The sequence below is a fragment of the Macrotis lagotis genome, chromosome 3 (assembly GCF_037893015.1).
Source record: "Macrotis lagotis isolate mMagLag1 chromosome 3, bilby.v1.9.chrom.fasta, whole genome shotgun sequence".
NCBI lineage: Eukaryota > Metazoa > Chordata > Mammalia > Peramelemorphia > Peramelidae > Macrotis > Macrotis lagotis.
Genome location: NC_133660.1, coordinates 247,338,906 through 247,356,124, shown reverse-complemented (window position 1 = coordinate 247,356,124; position 17,219 = coordinate 247,338,906). Strand labels below are relative to the sequence as shown.

The 17,219-nt window shown below is 37.5% G+C and overlaps 1 protein-coding gene and 1 pseudogene across 10 annotated transcripts in view; one reads left to right on the top strand and one right to left on the bottom strand.

Annotated features, from left to right (window-relative positions):
• LOC141518397 (TIP41-like protein) overlaps window positions 1-17,219 on the top strand; it is a 222,997-nt pseudogene that overhangs the window by 21,236 nt on the left and 184,542 nt on the right.
• The window catches only part of LOC141518396 (anoctamin-5-like), a 141,070-nt gene that overhangs the window by 9,672 nt on the left and 114,179 nt on the right, over window positions 1-17,219 (bottom strand). For 7 of the 10 annotated variants that reach the window (XM_074230388.1, XM_074230386.1, XM_074230387.1 and 4 more), the window contains 5 exons: window positions 14,560-14,782; window positions 9,559-9,728; window positions 8,936-9,033; window positions 5,985-6,115; window positions 649-854 (listed from right to left, as the gene is read on the bottom strand). In XM_074230388.1, the coding sequence (XP_074086489.1) occupies window positions 649-854; window positions 5,985-6,115; window positions 8,936-9,033; window positions 9,559-9,728; window positions 14,560-14,782 (828 nt within the window). Of the gene's footprint in view, window positions 1-648; window positions 855-5,984; window positions 6,116-8,935; window positions 9,034-9,558; window positions 9,729-14,559; window positions 14,783-16,918; window positions 16,994-17,219 lie in introns of all 10 variants that reach the window. The other 3 variants (XM_074230389.1, XM_074230380.1, XM_074230383.1) reach the window with 1 other exon arrangement.

The window sequence follows — 17,219 nt, the reverse complement described above, 5'->3', positions numbered from 1 at the left end:
ACTTTCTGGTCATCCTTTTTGGTTAGTGGTGGAGGCAGTGTACGTTTCCCAAGGATAAGTTGGAGGCTAAATTTCCCAGTGGGAAAGATCTTGACATGGGAGAGTAGAAAGGCACACAAGGATACTCATTCCACATTTCATCATGCTTAGATGGAAAGACCTGGAAACAAGAGAACCTCCACTCAAATCTAGTCTTATTAGCTGCTTGATTCTGAGTAAATCCTTTAACACCTCCCTCCCCCATATATGCCCCAAGGCTGCAACTATTTGGGATTAACTTTCAATTAACTTCATTAGATGCAAAATAGCATCACAAATACCCACTCTACTTGAATAAGTCTCATTGTTATGATATTTTGCCTTAAATGCAGCCTAAATCTGCGACTGCAATTTCCATCACTCCTTATTTTGACCTTTGATATGACAAAAATTTAAGTGATTTGGTGTCAGAGGTTTCAAATACCATAACTCTTCTCCTAGAGGGCTCTAAAATACTAGAAACCAATTAGCATCAAGATGAGACATTGCTCTCAGCAGATCCAGGGGCAAGAATCAAATGCACAGAGTTGATTTTCTAAAGTCATATCCTTAGAAAACAAACTCATCACCCAGAAAAATCAATTATTTAGTTGAAAACAGTCAACTTACATTGGTAACAACAGACAAAACAGCCATGCCATTGAGAATTTCTTGCCACACTCCTATGCTGTGGGCCTTGGAAGCCACGGGTCTCCTATACTGGGTGGTCAGTTTCCAAGAGTCAACTCGGATTTCCAAAATGTTGTTCATAAGGGCAAGGAGAGGAGCCAAAGGAAAGGAGGCCACAAACAGAGTGATGAAGCCAAACTGGATAACTGGAGAGAAGGAAGAATCAGAAGTATCAACTTTAGTCCACAAAATCATATTAACTATCTGTTGTATGCAAGCTAGGCTCTAAAGATGCAAAGTCAGAGAACTCCCTGATCTTTCAGAGCTTTTATTCTGAAATTCTTATATTCTGTTGGCTTCAGATACATTGGAGTGGACTGGGGAAAGTCACTATAAAGTCAATACTCCAGAATCTTTGAGTAATAGCAGGTTTGTTGTAAATACCTTGGCAAAAAATACTATCTAATTATGGGTTACTTCTCTACTACCTACAAACACCCCTCCCCAACTCAAAAAAATACTCACCTGATCCATCCATCCTGGCTAAATATCATACTACTCATAAATATTAGTTACCTCCACTTCTTCTTTCTCTCATTCCCTTTTCATCTCTATAATCTGACTTCCAATCTCCTCATTCAATGAAAATGGCACTCTTCAAAGAAAGTTAATTTTCTAACTGCCTTTTATCAAACCATATTCTTCTTGACTTCTCTGTAACCTTTGATCAATGTCAAGCTCCCTCTTCATCATATTCACCTTTCTGAGGGTTTTCAAGACACTTTTGCCTCATGGTTCTTCTCCTAGCAACCTGACTACTCAGTCTCCTTGCTTCATCTTCATCCTCATTGCACCCACTAAGCAGGGGTGTCCCATATGATTCTGTCTTGGACATTTTCTCTTTTCTCTCTATCATTGATAGAGAGAAAGCTCCCCTGGACTCAATTATCATTTCTATGCTAATGCTCATCAGATCTACTTATCTACCCCAACCTTTTTGACTCTTTGCTGACTTTTTGGAGCAAACCTCCAATTGCCATATTACATCTTAAAAGTCCTTAATTTTTTTTTCAATTTTTGTTGGGCAGTGGGGTTCATTGACTTGCTCAAAGTCAAAGAGCTAGGAAGTATCAAGTGTCTGAGGTTGGATTTGAATTCCTGACTTCCTGGTTAGTGCTCTATCCACTTTGCCACTTAGTTGTCCTCAATAATTATTTACTTGTATTTTTGGGGGGTGAATATCCTTAAATTGAATGTAGGCATCTTTAAATTCATTATTTCCCCCAAAACTTTAACTTCCAAACGCATCCATTACTATTGAGGACACCACAATCCCCTCCATTCCCCAGGCTCATAACCTAGATGTTATCCATGACTCCTCATTCTCTCTTCACACCCCCTCTCCACATAGCCAAACTGTTGCCAAGTCTTGTCCTCTTTCCTTCAATACTTCTACGGCCCTAGTAACAAAATCATCTCTCATACCTGCAATAAGTTACTTCTTGGTCTGGCTGTCACATGTCTACCCACTCCAGTCTATCCTTCATAAAGCTGTTTAAATCAGGTACAATCATGTCACCCCATGTTCAATACAGTAGATCCTTAGCCCTACAAGTATCACTTTTTTAAAAAAAATCCTATTTTGTGCTCAAAGTCATTCGTAACTTAACCTCCCCAACTTTTCCAGTTGTTCTTCTTTTAACACTGCACATCAATTCTCCCAAATTATTGATCCAGTAACACTGGCTTCCTTTCCTCACTCCATCTTCTGGCTCTGCCAGTCTCCCCATGCCTGGAATGATCTCCTTCTTCAGTCACTACTCCTTGGTTTCCTTGAAATCCCAGCTAAAATTTTATCTTCCACAGGAAGCCCTTCCCAATCCCTCTTAATTCTAATGCCTCCCCTCAGTTGGTTGGTTGTTACATCTAAAGTTTGGACATAATTATATGTATGTTGTCTTCCCCAGCAGATTGCTTACTCCTTGAGGGCAGGGACTGTCTTTTGCCTTTCTTTGGATTTCCAGCACAGCACAATACTTAGCACAGTAATGTGTTTAATAAATGTTTATTGACTCACTGTATAGTTCACAGAAAAAGGGAGAGTGGGAAAGGATCATTAAGTTGAACCTCCTCATTTCAAATGTTTGGAAATTGAGGGAGGAGAGCAGAAGGTGATTTATCTTGTACAAATGACAGAACTCCTATTACAACCTATGTCAACTAACTCTCACTTTAGGAAAAAACAAGAAAAGTTTTTCTTAACCTATTCATTCTTAACTTGATAGCAAAAATAATCTGGGTGGTCTACAAACGATATGGGAAAAATTAATTTTATTTTTATTAGCCTTAAACTTCCTTCAATTATTTAAAAACATCAAAACATCATTCGATTTAACTACTATGTCTGTATCCCAAAGGGATCAAAGAAAAATGAAAATGACCTATATGTACAAAAATATTTATAGCAGCTCTTTGTGTGGTGGCAAAGAATTAGGAATCAAGGGAACACTCATCAGGTGGCAATGACTGAAGAAGTGGAGGCACATGACTGTGGAGTGCTATTGCAAGATGGGAAATGATGAAATGAGTAGTCTCAGAAAAAGATGGCAAGACCTACATGAACTGATACAAGTGAAGTGAGAAGAACCAGGTGATCATTGTGCACAGTTAAGAAATGTTGAAATGATGATCAACCAGGAAACTTTGTACTCTGATCGAAACAAGAACACAAGACAATTCCAAAGGACTCATGATGAAAAACTGCAGAGAGAGCTGATGAACTCTGAGTACAAATTCGTGTATAATTTTCTCACTTCACCAATTTTTCTTGCTTTCAAAAAATTGCAAATCTGAAAATATATTTTGTGTTATTCTACATGATATATTGCTTGCCTCTTCAGTAGAAGGAGTAGGAAATTAGAGAATTTGAGATCAAAATTTAAAAAGAAAAGAATGTTAAAAAATAAATAATAATTTAAAAACAGATAATCATTTAAGGCATATGCCCTTGGACTTTGACAAGTTCATGTTATCAAAAAAGGTTAAGAAGGGGTGGCTAGGTGGTGCAGTGGATAGAGCACCAGCCCTGGAGTCAGGAGTACCTGAGTTCAAATCCGGCCTCAGACACTTAATAAGTACCTAGTTGTGTGGCCTTGGGCAAGCCATTTAACCCTACTGCCTTGCAAAAACAAAAACAAAAACCTAAAAAAAAAAAAAAAAAGAGTCCCTGAACTCAAGGAAGAAGGAGGCAGTTCACTTTGTACAAGGAAGGATATATCTATTTCCAGAAAAAGAAAATTACATGACCAAGCTAAACCCCAGAGCAAAGCTGAGAAAATGGAATTCCTTTCTTTTTGGAAAGAGGGATGTATGGTTTATGGAATGTGTGACAGTATGGTTGATATGTAAGCTCCTCTTGATGAATTTAAAAAAAAAACCTTTGAACAAAGAAAGTTTCTCTAGTTAAATGGACATGAATGTGATGCTAAAACAAAGAGGAATTAATGAAACTTTTAAAGAAGAAACATTATTATGACACTGGCAGGCTAAATGGTTTTTACAAAATGATCTTCTTTCTCCTAGGAGCCTTGGTCTTTGTGGCCTCACATTTCTTTTCCTGCTTAAGGAAGGACCTTAATTCCAAATTGAAATTTTCAGGAAACCAAAGACTTCCTGACTGCAATGAGAAAAAAATGGAAAGGAAACTCTGCAGGGACATTTAAGTAAAAGAGAAGAATATAATCAAGTGGAATGTACCTTGGATTTGGCATCAGAGGACTTGACTTTGAATCACAACTTTGCTACTAAATGCTTGTGTGAACTAGGACAAATCACAATTACTATTAGCCTCAGTTTCCTTATATGTTGAAGGATGAAGATTCCATCTCTCTGGCCCCATGATTGGAATGACTTCTTCCCTGTTCCCTTTCCTCAGGGATATTTTCAAATGAATCTTAAAACATCCTTGGGCTTTATTTTTCCTCTTAAAGTTTTTATGGTAACTGGCAGGCCTAGATGAGTGATAGAGTACTTAAACAGCAGTCTTTTCTCCCTTAGTAATAACCAGCCTTGTAACAGGATAGGGACGGACTCCCACCATTTGTCATTGTCAATATGGATTGCCTATGAGCCAAAAAATTTATCAAAATCCTTTAACAAATTTTTTTAGCCTGAACTGCATCTTCCATCAGAAACTCTATAAATTACATATCTGCTATTTAAAGTAGCCCTTTATGGTTATCCAGAATTCACCTTATAGGAACTAGATTTAAAGATGAAAGGAACTTCAAATCCAACTTCTTCATTTTATAGAGAATTTAACAGAGACCCAGAGAGGCTAAATGATTTCTCAAGGTCACACAATAAGTGGTTAAGTTAGGATTCAGACACAGGTTTTTCTGTCTCCAAAATGAGCAGTTATTTCATAACATCTCGTGGTAAAATCATATGACTTTTAAACATTTCTTTCATCTCAGATTTCTTGATTCCACCATCTATGATCCCTCATCAGACTTTATGAAGTGGCCCTAGGAACCCAGGAATTGGTGAATAAAAATCCTATTCAGCTAATCCCTTCTTGTCCTGATTTGGGCACTTCAACCATGACCCTTTCTAATCTTCTTGTGATTCTGAGTGTTTTCACAGGCTGTCCCCATGTCTAGAACTCTTTCCCTCTTTATCTCAACCTCCTAGGTTCCCTGGTTTCCCTCAAATCTCAGTTCCATCTTCTCCAAGAAGCCTTTCTCAGTTTTCTTTAATGCTATGTCCTTTCCTGGCTTGTTATCTCCAATTTGTCCTAAAGAGATCTGGGTTTTTTTTTTTATACAGTTGCTTGTACATAAGCCTATTAGAGAACAAGATTCTTGAGATTCAGGACAGCCTGCTCCTCTCTTTGTATATTTAGCATTTAGCATCAAGCTTGATGCATAGCAGGCTGTTAGTAAATGCTAGTAGACTAATAAATATGCTGGTTGATTATTTACCCAAAAGTGAGGATTCTGTAACTGACTATCCCTTTTGGCTCCCCCTGCTGGTGGGCTTTGAGCATTCAGCACAGCTCAATGGGGGAACTAAATGGTGGCCCAGTTTCCTATCATTTTCTAATATATGGATTAATAGTTTTTAATTTTGATGACTTCTGTTTCTTTATTAGGCTTTATTCTTTAACCTATGTCATGTTACAAATCAGTGATGCTTACAATGCTTAGCAGCACTCAATATAATAGGAGGTTCTCAAATATTTCTTGATTCACTAACCACAAATATAATCCATTAGTAGATGCTCTCTTTCCCTTTGAGCAATAGATTCTTCTAGGCGGCAGCTAAAGAGAGCTTACCCATTTCTAAGTATTCATAGAACAGCCCCAGGGGTCCAAATATCTGAAGAGCATGATCCTGCTCCCATCGGCTATACAATTTCTCAGAGTTGGTCCTTGCTCTCCGGCGTCTCCACCAGTTCCAAATCCAACTGTGAAAAAGAAGAAAAAGGAATGGGTTGAAATAAAACAAAAGATGGATGTAGATATTGAATCTTGGAGCTTAAAGGACTTGTGTGTGTCACCTGGGTTGATAGCTTCTCTGGAAACTGATGGGGAAACTGAAGTCCAGGAAGTATAATTCACTTGCTCCACTATGATTAGATTCATATAATAGATATAATGCTTTGTCTGGAGTCAAAAATACCTGGGTTCCTATTCTACCTCTGACACTTAGTAGTTTTGTGAGCATGTGTGTATTCCAATCTTTCTGAGCACCAATTTCCTCATTAGTAAAATAAAGTTAATAACATGTATAGTGGTCTACCCCTCAGAATTGTTGTGAGGTTGAAATGAGATCATAATGTATTTTTCAAACTTCACATTTCATTAGAAGAATCAGTTACTACTACTACTACTACTACTACTACTACTACTACTACTACTACTAGTAGTAGTAGTAGTAGCCAGTAGTAGAATTAGAGGTACAATTTAGTTCTCATTATGTCACCTTGGCAACATATTTCCAGTAGAGTGCCTCAGGGTTTTATACTTGATTCTGAGCTGTTTAACATTTTGATAATGACTTGGATAAAGGAATGGATGCCATACTTATCAAATTTCCAGGGCACACAAATCTATAAGAATAGTAAGTACACTGGAGTCAGGAGCCAAAAAAGATCTTTTTGTTTTGTAAGACAATAGACTTGTCCGAGGTCACACAGCTAGGTAATTATTAAGTGTCTGAGGCCAGATTTGAACTCAGGTACTCCTGACTCCAAGGTCAGTGCTCTATCCACTGTGCTACCTAACTCCCCCCCTAAAAAGATCTTGATAGGTCATAGCACTAGATTGAATCTAACAGGTTGAAACTAATTGAAACTAATATCTGTAAGATCATGCTTGGATTCTAAAATATTCATTTTGCAAAATTGAGAAAAGGATGGTTACATAGCTATTTGCATGAAAATTCTTTTTTGAGTTATAATGGAATCAATTATGAATCAATAATCTGAGGTACTAGCCAAAAATGTTCAATCCCATTTTAGGCTACATTAAGAGAGATATAACTTGCAGAAATGAGTTGAAGGTCTTGTGGCCCCTTGGTCTGGAGAGATGTTTGTGATATTATGTCTTGTTTTGGGTACCACCATTTAGGATGGACACTGAAAGGTATCCAGAGGAAGGCTTTGAAAACATTCCTTTCTTTTTTGGAATGGAGGCATTTGGAGTCAAATGACTTGCCCAGGGTTATACAGCTAATAAATGTCTGAGGTTGGACTCAAACTCAGAGCCTCCTGACACCAAGGCTAGTGCTCTATCCACTGCATCAGCTAGCTACATTATTCAAATAGTGGATGCACTTTGTTTCATTTGACCAAAAAGGACAAAACCAGGCACAAGGCATAGAAGTCAAATAGACTGAAATTTAGACTTGATAGGACAAATTTCCCAATAACTAAAGCTATTGAAAAGTACAATAAGTTTCTTCAGGAGGTTGTGGGTTACCCTGTCATTGGAGTACTTCAAGTAAAAACTCAGCGACCACTTGGCAGCTCACTTTATAGTGGGCATTGCCTTTCAACTATGATTTGGTTGAAAGGTCTCCAAAACCCAAAGCCCTTTGTTTTATGTGCTGACACTCCTTGACTTGGGATGGGTCCAAGAGAAAGGGCAGTTAGGTAGCAGTGGAAAGAGTGGAATTGGGAAGACTCATCTTTCTGGGTTCAAACAAAAATTAGACTTATGATCCTGGGCAGGTTACTTAACTCTGTTTGCTTATATTTCCTTATCTGTAAAATGAGCTGAAGAAGGAAATCTATCTTTGCCAAGAAAACCTCAAATCAGATCACAAAGAATCAGACATGACTAAAAAGACTAAACAAAAGCAAGTGAAACACAAAGTATTATAGATTTTTAGAAAAGTTTTACACATATACAGACATATACATATATAATTATACATATGTATGTATATGTACATTGCTTTCAAATTTGCCTTCATTAATGGCCCAAAAGGTTTAGAAGAATAGGTATTATTATACTAAACTTCTGGAGGATAAAATTTGGGACTCTGAGAAATAAAGAAACTTTCTCTATAGTCACATAACTAATTGGTATCATAGGTGGGACTCTGATAGATAAAGAAACTTTCCCTATAGTCACATAACTAATTGGTGGCATAGGTGGAATTCAAACTTGTCTTCCCAGCTCCAAGCTATTAGTATAATCTACTTTAAGATGTTAACATCCACTGATAATAATAATAATAATAATAATAATATATATATAATAATAATATATATATATATATGGAGATTTCCTCTTTTTTCATCTAATTCTTAGCTGTGAATAAAATGCAATATTTCTTTCACCAATGGTTCATCCCCCCTTCACATCATGTCTGTGCCACTTCTTAGTTTTAAAAGATAGTTCTCTTTACAAAGACACCGTAGCCAAAGGTGTATTTTTCATCCAAGGTGCATTCATGTAGCAAAGATCAGCAGTATTTCTTTTGCTCTGTGGTATCTCCTAATGAGAGGTAAGAAAGTCTTCTTTCTCCCATGTCAATTAGGTTAACAGCAGTATACCTGGCCAAGTATCTGTTACTTAACTGCATCGGTATCTATTTGGTTTACAGACAAATTTTTACTGATTCAAATTTCTGTTTCAGAGTCAAGGGTCATCATTCTCAAGGGAGCCTACATGGTTTGGTCCTCAAAATGAATCAAGGAACTCTCTTTATAACCTTAAAGCTCTGGGTAAATGTCATCTGGTTATGATTAGGTGGGGAACTCCAAAATACTACATACGGCAGAATGGCTTCTTGGATGTTGCCCCAGATCTGCTTTCCAGCCATGATGATGGTGAGCTGTGTTGTCAGTTCTATGAGGCAGCCTGCTGGATCACACTGGAAAAAAGCAAAAGAGAAAAGGGAAAAAGGAACAATGAGAGGCACAAGTGCTCTAAACATTTTCTTCAAAAGAAGAAAATGAAAAGTCCCAATCAAACTATTTGAACACCAACCAACTATGAACAATATAACTTGCCATTTAAAGGACTAGGAAGAGATGGAGGAAATCTGTCAGATATCTTCTAAAACATAGTTGGCCGTTATAATTCAACTAAAGTTTAAGAAACACCTATTGTACTGTGCTGGGGACATCTGAAAAATGATATAGTCCTAGCTTCAAAGGACAAAAAAAAATGATTACAGACCTAGCTTCAAAGAAATTATGCTGTACCAAGGAAGCTACATCATGCATGTAGATAGGGTGGAAAAAGATAAAGTGAGGACTCAAGAAAACTTGAGAAGAAAGGAGTTATAGAAGCTTTCAGAGGGCAAGGAGACTATGACAGTGCTGATCATATGTTACTTCCTCAGTCATTACTCCTGGCCCAAAGAGAACTTTTTTTCCCTTTAGAGCAGTCTTACCTCTTCATTCCTCCATTGGTTGAACATGTATGTGTAGGCTCCTGGGCGACCCACAAACTTCCCTTTAAAGAATGCCACATAAAAACATGAAGAGTAATAGTTGACAAATTGAAACAGGAACATTTTCATTGTGAGTCTGTTCTCATACTCCAGGTGGGTTCGCGGGATTTCTGAAGGATCAAAAACACAAAATATTAATGATGAAGAGTGTATTGTCTCTCCCTGAGAATTAGTACTCATTTGGACAACTGGATACGTGGTTGTGCCTAGGATGTAACTAATTGGCATTGTAAAGTGGCTGGGGATTGCTTCTGAAGTCAAATGGCCCAGATGCAAATCTTGCCCTTGACTCCCTATGTGACCTTAAGTGGGTCTGCCATAATGGATCCCCCATGGATAATTTCTATGAATCTGTTTGCCCATCCATAAAATGAGGAAGTCCTATAGATTGTCTCTGAGGTCCCATATACATATATATAAGTGCTCTTCAACTGAGCACTTCTATTAGGGTCTTCTCAATATAGTAATCTATTTATGAATGAGTGTCATTATATTTGAAGAAGCTGTACAGCTACAGTCCACCACAGCCAATCCCTAGAATTCTAGTTTCCAATAGAGAAACTCTTTCAGTCTAAAGAAGAAAGAAAAATCATGGTTGTTCTTGCACTTTTGGGAGACTCCAAATTTATGTTTATTCATAGAATAATCCAGTCTCTCTTCAGAAGATGATATTCATAAGCTGATCTCTTTGAAAAGACTTTGATCAAAAGTTTTTCCCCCAAAAAATTGTCTTTTCTATAAAGATAGTAGAAATAAATTGCTGAGATATTTCCTAGCTCAATCTAGGATCCTAAGATTCCAATCTTTTTTTTTACAAGATAGGTCTCTTTAGCAGACTGATGAAAAAACCATGGGATCCCTTTTCATTGGTTTTATTAATGCACAAAAAACATATAAGTTATAAAATAAACCAATTATATTGATATATAATTAGCAAAAAATTTTTAAAAAGCATAATTTCATAATTTTCAGGTTAAGAAACCTACTCTACATACTATTTGGTTTTTCTCTATTTGTCTGTTGAATGATCTCTCCTTTTAGGAGACTGCTTCATTTCATAAATATCAAAGGGTGCCTCATTATTGGTTTTCCCCTTTACGCAATGTGTATATTTATATACGCACACACATATACAGGCAAAATTAATGATCTGAGATAAAATTAAAGCAATGAATAACCATTTCCAATGAAAATATCTCAAAGCTAAGAAATGGTAGATTCTCTTCTCAACACAAGAGGGCCACAGTGATATAGTTAAGCAATGGGGACAGTTCTGTTCTATTAATTAGCTATTGCAGAAGCTAATTCTATGGGGGTCAATGTCTTTTCACAGACTCTGAATTAATGATCCTCATTAACATAAAGGCATATACAATAATGTGCTCTAGTGGTGATCCTCCTGATTTTAGAACAATTTAACTGCATTTCAATTAGAAGATGACAAAATTAATTTATTTAAGTACATCTCATTTAAACATCCTGCATGTAGTGTCTGATTATTGTTGCTGTTTTGAAAAAGTAGTTGATTTGCTCTGATTGCCCTTTTATTGGATGGTAGAGCATGAGAGTTGGATTAAGAAAATAAAATCTTTCCTGTTGAGAGAATAATGGAGCAGAAGAGATTTGAACTTTTGGGACTCTTGCAATTTAATTGGGTTAGAGTTGCTACCATCAAGTGTGTGACAAATAAGCCTTCATTTACCCTCAAAGAATTTTGGAAGGAATGACCTGAGAGAAGGAGCAGTATGGGCAGAATCATTGATTTAGAGCTGAAAGGAACTTCAAAGGTCACTCAGTTCAAATCCCCTCACTTTAATGATGAGACAACAGACTCAAAGGGTTGAAGTGACCTACCCTAATCTATACAAATACAAAGCTAAGGTTGGAATCCAACAGTCCAAAGTGGCGTAACCTAGAACTTTTGTTTCTTTCTGATTCATTTGTAAAATAAGAAAGATCATGATTTTGGCTTAGAAGTATAACATGTAACTACCGGATTGCTATTCCAGACTTTTAGCACTGCGAATCAGGATCCTTGAAAAGGTAAGCAAGTAGACTTTCAGAATGGCCATGGAAGAAGGCATCAGAACTGCCATAGTCAGCTAGGTGGCAAAATAGATAGTGCTAGACATTGTCAGTAGGACCTGAGTTCAAAACTGGTCTCAGATGCTTATTAGCTGGGTGACCATGGAGAAGTCACTTAACCTCTGTCTGCCTCAATTGTAAAATGGGGATAACATTAGCATCTACTTCCCAGAGCTATTGTGGGGACCAAAGCAGATAATATTTGTAAAGGGTTTAATGGTGCTTGGCCCATATTAGGTACTTAGTCTTTTCCTTCTCCTTCTCTCCTATTATTTATTTAGGAGAATATGTTTTCTCTTCTACTTTTTAGGATCAAAGGTCTAAATGTAGTATCCTCACACTTCTTCCTCCCTTCTTCTGAAAGACACTAACAAACAAAATCACAAAGCTGTTATGGGAAAATAATATGATCTACTTAACCTTCAATCAGTTCCTGACCAGAGACTAAGATGAACTGAGTCAATAAAAGGTCTGTCTATAGGAGATTTTCCATTAATAATAACAGTTCTATTAATAATGATAATTTATACTTGTAATTCTATTAATACTTAATAATAATAATAATAATTCTATTAATGATAATAATACAGGAGATTCCTTTCTACTCTTTGTCTCCCTTCTGTGGAATCCTTGTTTATTATGCAACTAGTTCTTTAGGTTAGCAATATCTTTGGTGTTCAGGCTACAGGATGACTTCTGAGGTGAAGAAGCACCACACATAAGGGGTTTAACCACTCAACCTGGGCATGGGACAAAATGGATCCAAGTTATTTAGTTTGAGATATAGAAAGGGACATGTAAGCTTATCAGAGAGTTAACTATGGTTAAATGATTTTCCAATGTTTCACATATGGTTTGAGGAACAGACTTAGTACTCTTGAGTTCTAGCATTCAGACCAAATTCTTTTCCCTTCTCTATTTTGCCTCAGCCTGACACCGAATGATGATACTTCTATTTTCTTACTCTATGTTAGACAGAAGGGGAGGAGGAAAACTGGAATGACCAGGAATCTGTATTAATAAATATGGGTGATATCAATTCAGTATGCCAAAAGTTGGCTGAAAGATACTTTGAAACAGACTAAGAATGAAATTTCATTAAAAATCAAAGAATCTCCTAAAATTTTACCTTTATGTAATTAAAGTTAAGGGAATCTCTTAAAAATAGCAAAGGATGAGAAACATAGAAGGGTTGAAATCTACACTAATAGAGAAAATAATCACACAGTGGAGATCAAGGATTCAGTAAATTATTGAAATAGAACCCTTGCTTTTCTTTCAGTTTTCCACCTTTTTGAAATTAGACCAGTAGAAGCCAAGTTCCTTCAGTCACCAACCATACCCCTAGCATCACCACCATGTCATCCATTCAAATTGGCGTGGGGCTTTACCTTCAGATATCCATCTCAACTCAGAATGTCTTCCCATATGAAAATTAATATCTAATTGATCTAAGTCAGTTCCCTTTTTTGGTAATATGAAGGACTTGAGATATGCAATGGAGTCTAAAATCTTACTCCTCATAGCTGATTCATTAGTTGCCATGTCAGTTTTCCAAAGCTCAGATGAATAATAAGATAATAGAATCAGAACTGGAAGAACCCTTAAACATCAGAATCTAATCAGGACTCTTCAGACAATGGCAAAATAAATAGTTGCTGGTCTTAGACTTCAGAAACCTGGGGTTCCAATGGTACCTCTAATGCTTATTAGATATGAGACCCTGGGCAAGTCACTTAACCTCACTAAGCCTTAGCTTCCTTATCTGCAAAATAAACTCAGTGACCACTAAGCTTCCTTCCAAGGATCCTCTAAATCTATGGTCCAATATTCAAGAATTTTTAGGAAGAAAAATCATGTCATTTGGTTGTACTGGAAAACCAAGGTAAAGTAAGACATGACATACTTGGAGATCTCAAGAGAAACACAGGAGAGGATAGAAAGCATAACTAAAAGAACAATCTATAAATGGGTATAATTATGTAAATAAAATTAAATTAGAAGACATCAGAGCTCAGATTAAATGCCATGCTCATTCTTAATTCCAAGAAGCCTGAAGACTCCTCCTCTCTTCCTCATAGTAAGGAGATGGAATATTGAATGTTATGACAGACACAATCACATGGCATTGCTTTGGTTGAATTGATTTATCAGTTGTGCTTTATTAAAAGCTTTTGGATGGGTGGAAGAAGGTTACTAGGAGGTGGTTGATATAAAATGCAAAAAAGTATACATTTTTTAAAAAAAAGTAATTGAATCCAAGTATGATAAATTAAATAAGTGATCAATTTGTTTGATAAATACATGTCTGCATGTGCACACACACACACACACACACACACACACACACACATTTGCTTTTATGGGACCTATGAATTAGCTGTGAAGGCAGGCCTCTCAAAGGGCTCTAGTAACATTTTGGTTCATATAATCTTCCAAGAAAACAACTTTGAAATTATAATTAGTTATAGAGTAATTAAAATTTGGATAAATGCTTTGGTATTAAGATATTTTTAATTGCTCCAGAAACTTTAAAGTTTATTTTGGGGTACAATAGATCTTATTCTACCTCATTTTGGCTTTCAAGGTCTGATATCCACCAAACCATACATGGAGAATTGGAACGGTACTCAGAGAATACCTGACATAACTCCTTCATTTTATAGATTAGGAAAATGGCTCAGGGACATGAAAAAATTTGTCTAATATTACACACATAGGATGTTAAGAATCAGAGGCAGGATATGAGTCTGGATCACTAAATTCCAGAGTCAGCTTTTTTTAACCCACTCCACCCTGCAGGACCACACTAACAGTTACACTGATGGATCTTCCCCAGTGATTGCAGCAGCTTACCCATATCTGTGATCCAGATGGCTATCCGCTCATACAAGAAATTCAGGATCATGATGATGACAAAATTCAAACAGGATGCAGTGACTGAGGTGGCCAACTGGGGCGTCAACAGGCTGCTGATGGGCTGGAGGGTTTCTGCATTCTCCATTAAGCTTGCAAATGCTGCATAGACTGCCAGGCGGTACACAATCACTGCTATCATACTGGCTATGATCAAAGAGATCTATGGGGAGGGCAAGAATTGAGAGCTTATGACCTCAGGTCTTGGAGCTGTGTACCCAACCTAGGGACTTCCCCAGACCCATGTAACACACTGATCACTTCTCATTTGAATTAGTGAATCTAGCAGGCCTGACATGCAAAGGGCACCATACCTGTCTCCCCTCCTATTAATAGGACATGAATATTAAGGAAACACTATATATGCAGTGTTATTGCATCTCGTAAAGTTTCAGTGGAGGATGTTTTCAAGACTCCATAAGATCTAGGGCAAAGTAGGAGTAATTCTGCTCTGCTGTAAAGATCTGATTTGGTGGAGTCCAATGATTATAGGGAATTGCCAGTGTGGATGCTCCTTCTTGAGCTAGCTGCAGATTGAGAATTCTAATGATAACCTTTATGTAACTTACACAGTAGGAGCTGAAGTGACTTGCCTCAGGATCACAGAACCAATTTGTTGTCATATACAGATCTTGAACTTGGGACTTGAATTCAGGCCTTCTATCCATTCTGAAAATAACAGCTATAAAAGTCTAATCCTTTCCTCCACTATTGGGCAACCAGAAGTTATTGTCTGCAGTGGTGTGAAATGGAAAGGGTCTCTTGCTAGGAAAGGTTTCATTGCTGTTCAGGGGACCCTACACTGTTCTTGCATCATTTAACTTAAAATGCAACAATAAGTATTTTAGGGGGAAAAATAGACTTTTCTTTTTTATATGAAAATATCCATGATACAATCATTTTACCAAACTCTAAAATAGGGAAACTAAGGTCTGATTAGAAAAAAATTAGAAATGGGAAGTAGAACACTGGTAGTATTCTACTTATCTCCTCCTAGGGGAGAGTCTCATCCTAAGATATGGACCATCCTTTGGGTTGCTGATAACTTCAGAAGGGTATGGTCCACATTCCCAATCCAATAGGACAGGAAAGCCAGCAACTGAAAGAAGCAGTGGCCATGGAGTAGAGGCTGACCATGACAAGGCAAGTTGAACCTGTAGTATATATGATTTGTTTGCTGTTATCATCTAGTCCTTTGATTTCCTCCATGAAGAAGGCTCCCAGTGAGGAAACTCACTCTACTAGTGGTGATCAGCTTCAGCTCTGTAACTTCAAGGCCTGATGAAGGTTTTAGGGGAAGTGACTACCCACTGGCACTCAGGATGCCTGATGAGGTAGGATCTGAACCCATGTCTTTTTGGATTCCAAAGTTACTCCTCTATCCATTACATAACTAACTGTCTCTTATCTCTTAATACTGACTACATTTACAAAAATACCTATCAAAAAGGTTATTCCTATTCCCTTCCTTAAAGTAGGAGCCAGTTGGAAGAGGAATTTTATTAGGAGAGGATGGAATAGGCAAAGTGGTGCTATGATCAAAAGGATTAAAAGTTCACATAGAATGCTGAGTATATTAATTCCATTCTTTGACAATAGGAGGTATAAAGGCAACATAACAATACAGATTTTCTGTTATGAAGACAGAACCGAATTTAAAGACAATCTCTGACAAATATTGGGTGTGATGCTCTGTGGAAGTCACTAAATCTCTATGTGCCTAAGGTTTTATGTTCTAAGTCATAGAAGGACTATAATTTGTTGGAGGAGTTAGCTCCTCTAGTGGGAGTTTCTAAACTGATTAAAATCACGCTTTTTTTATGTGATTATGGGTGATAATTTATCTTCCCTTCAATGGCTATTCTAGCAAGAGATCAAATGAAAAAGACAGGCAGGATTTTGGGGTTGTTGTTTTCCAGTTAGGTGTTGGAGACATGGAAAAGGACATTATTTCTCAAAAAACAATTGACTAAAATATGGGCAGCTCTGGGTGGAAAATTGTTAAAGCCTTTTCAGTTCAAAATTTTCTTTGATTATCCTAGGTAGGGGAGAACAACATTCTTTGGTTATACTGAAGGGTATGAGGTAATAGGAGGCATCTCCTTTTTGCCTAATTCTTTCCCTAGAATAGTTTTGACTCTAATTCTGGTGCACTTTGCATGAGAGGCTAAAACCAAGAACCATGCAGGGAAACACTGGGCTCCAGACCCCACAAGGAATCCCACCAGGGAGAGCAAACCTCAGGACAAACCCCAAACAATTTGTGCTTAAAGGGATGAGGAGTCAAAGAGATGCTCACCCAGAACAACACGGTAGCTCCTGAAAAACAGAACCGCAGCGCCTGACTAGTTAGGGGCAAGTAAGGCTCCAGCTCCTGTAACAAGCCAGTAAGCATAGCAAGATTCAAAATCCACACTCCAAACAGGTTCAACACCAAGCAGCGGTCAGAGCCCCCAAGAACTGTAGGAGAGTAGGTTCACCCTGGGCGAGCCCATCACCAGTCATGGAAAGTCAATGCCAGGGCTAGGGCAGGGTCACAAGGTCACAGGACCACCATAGACTGAGTTCAGTATGCTGAAACACCTGCTATTCTGGTGCAG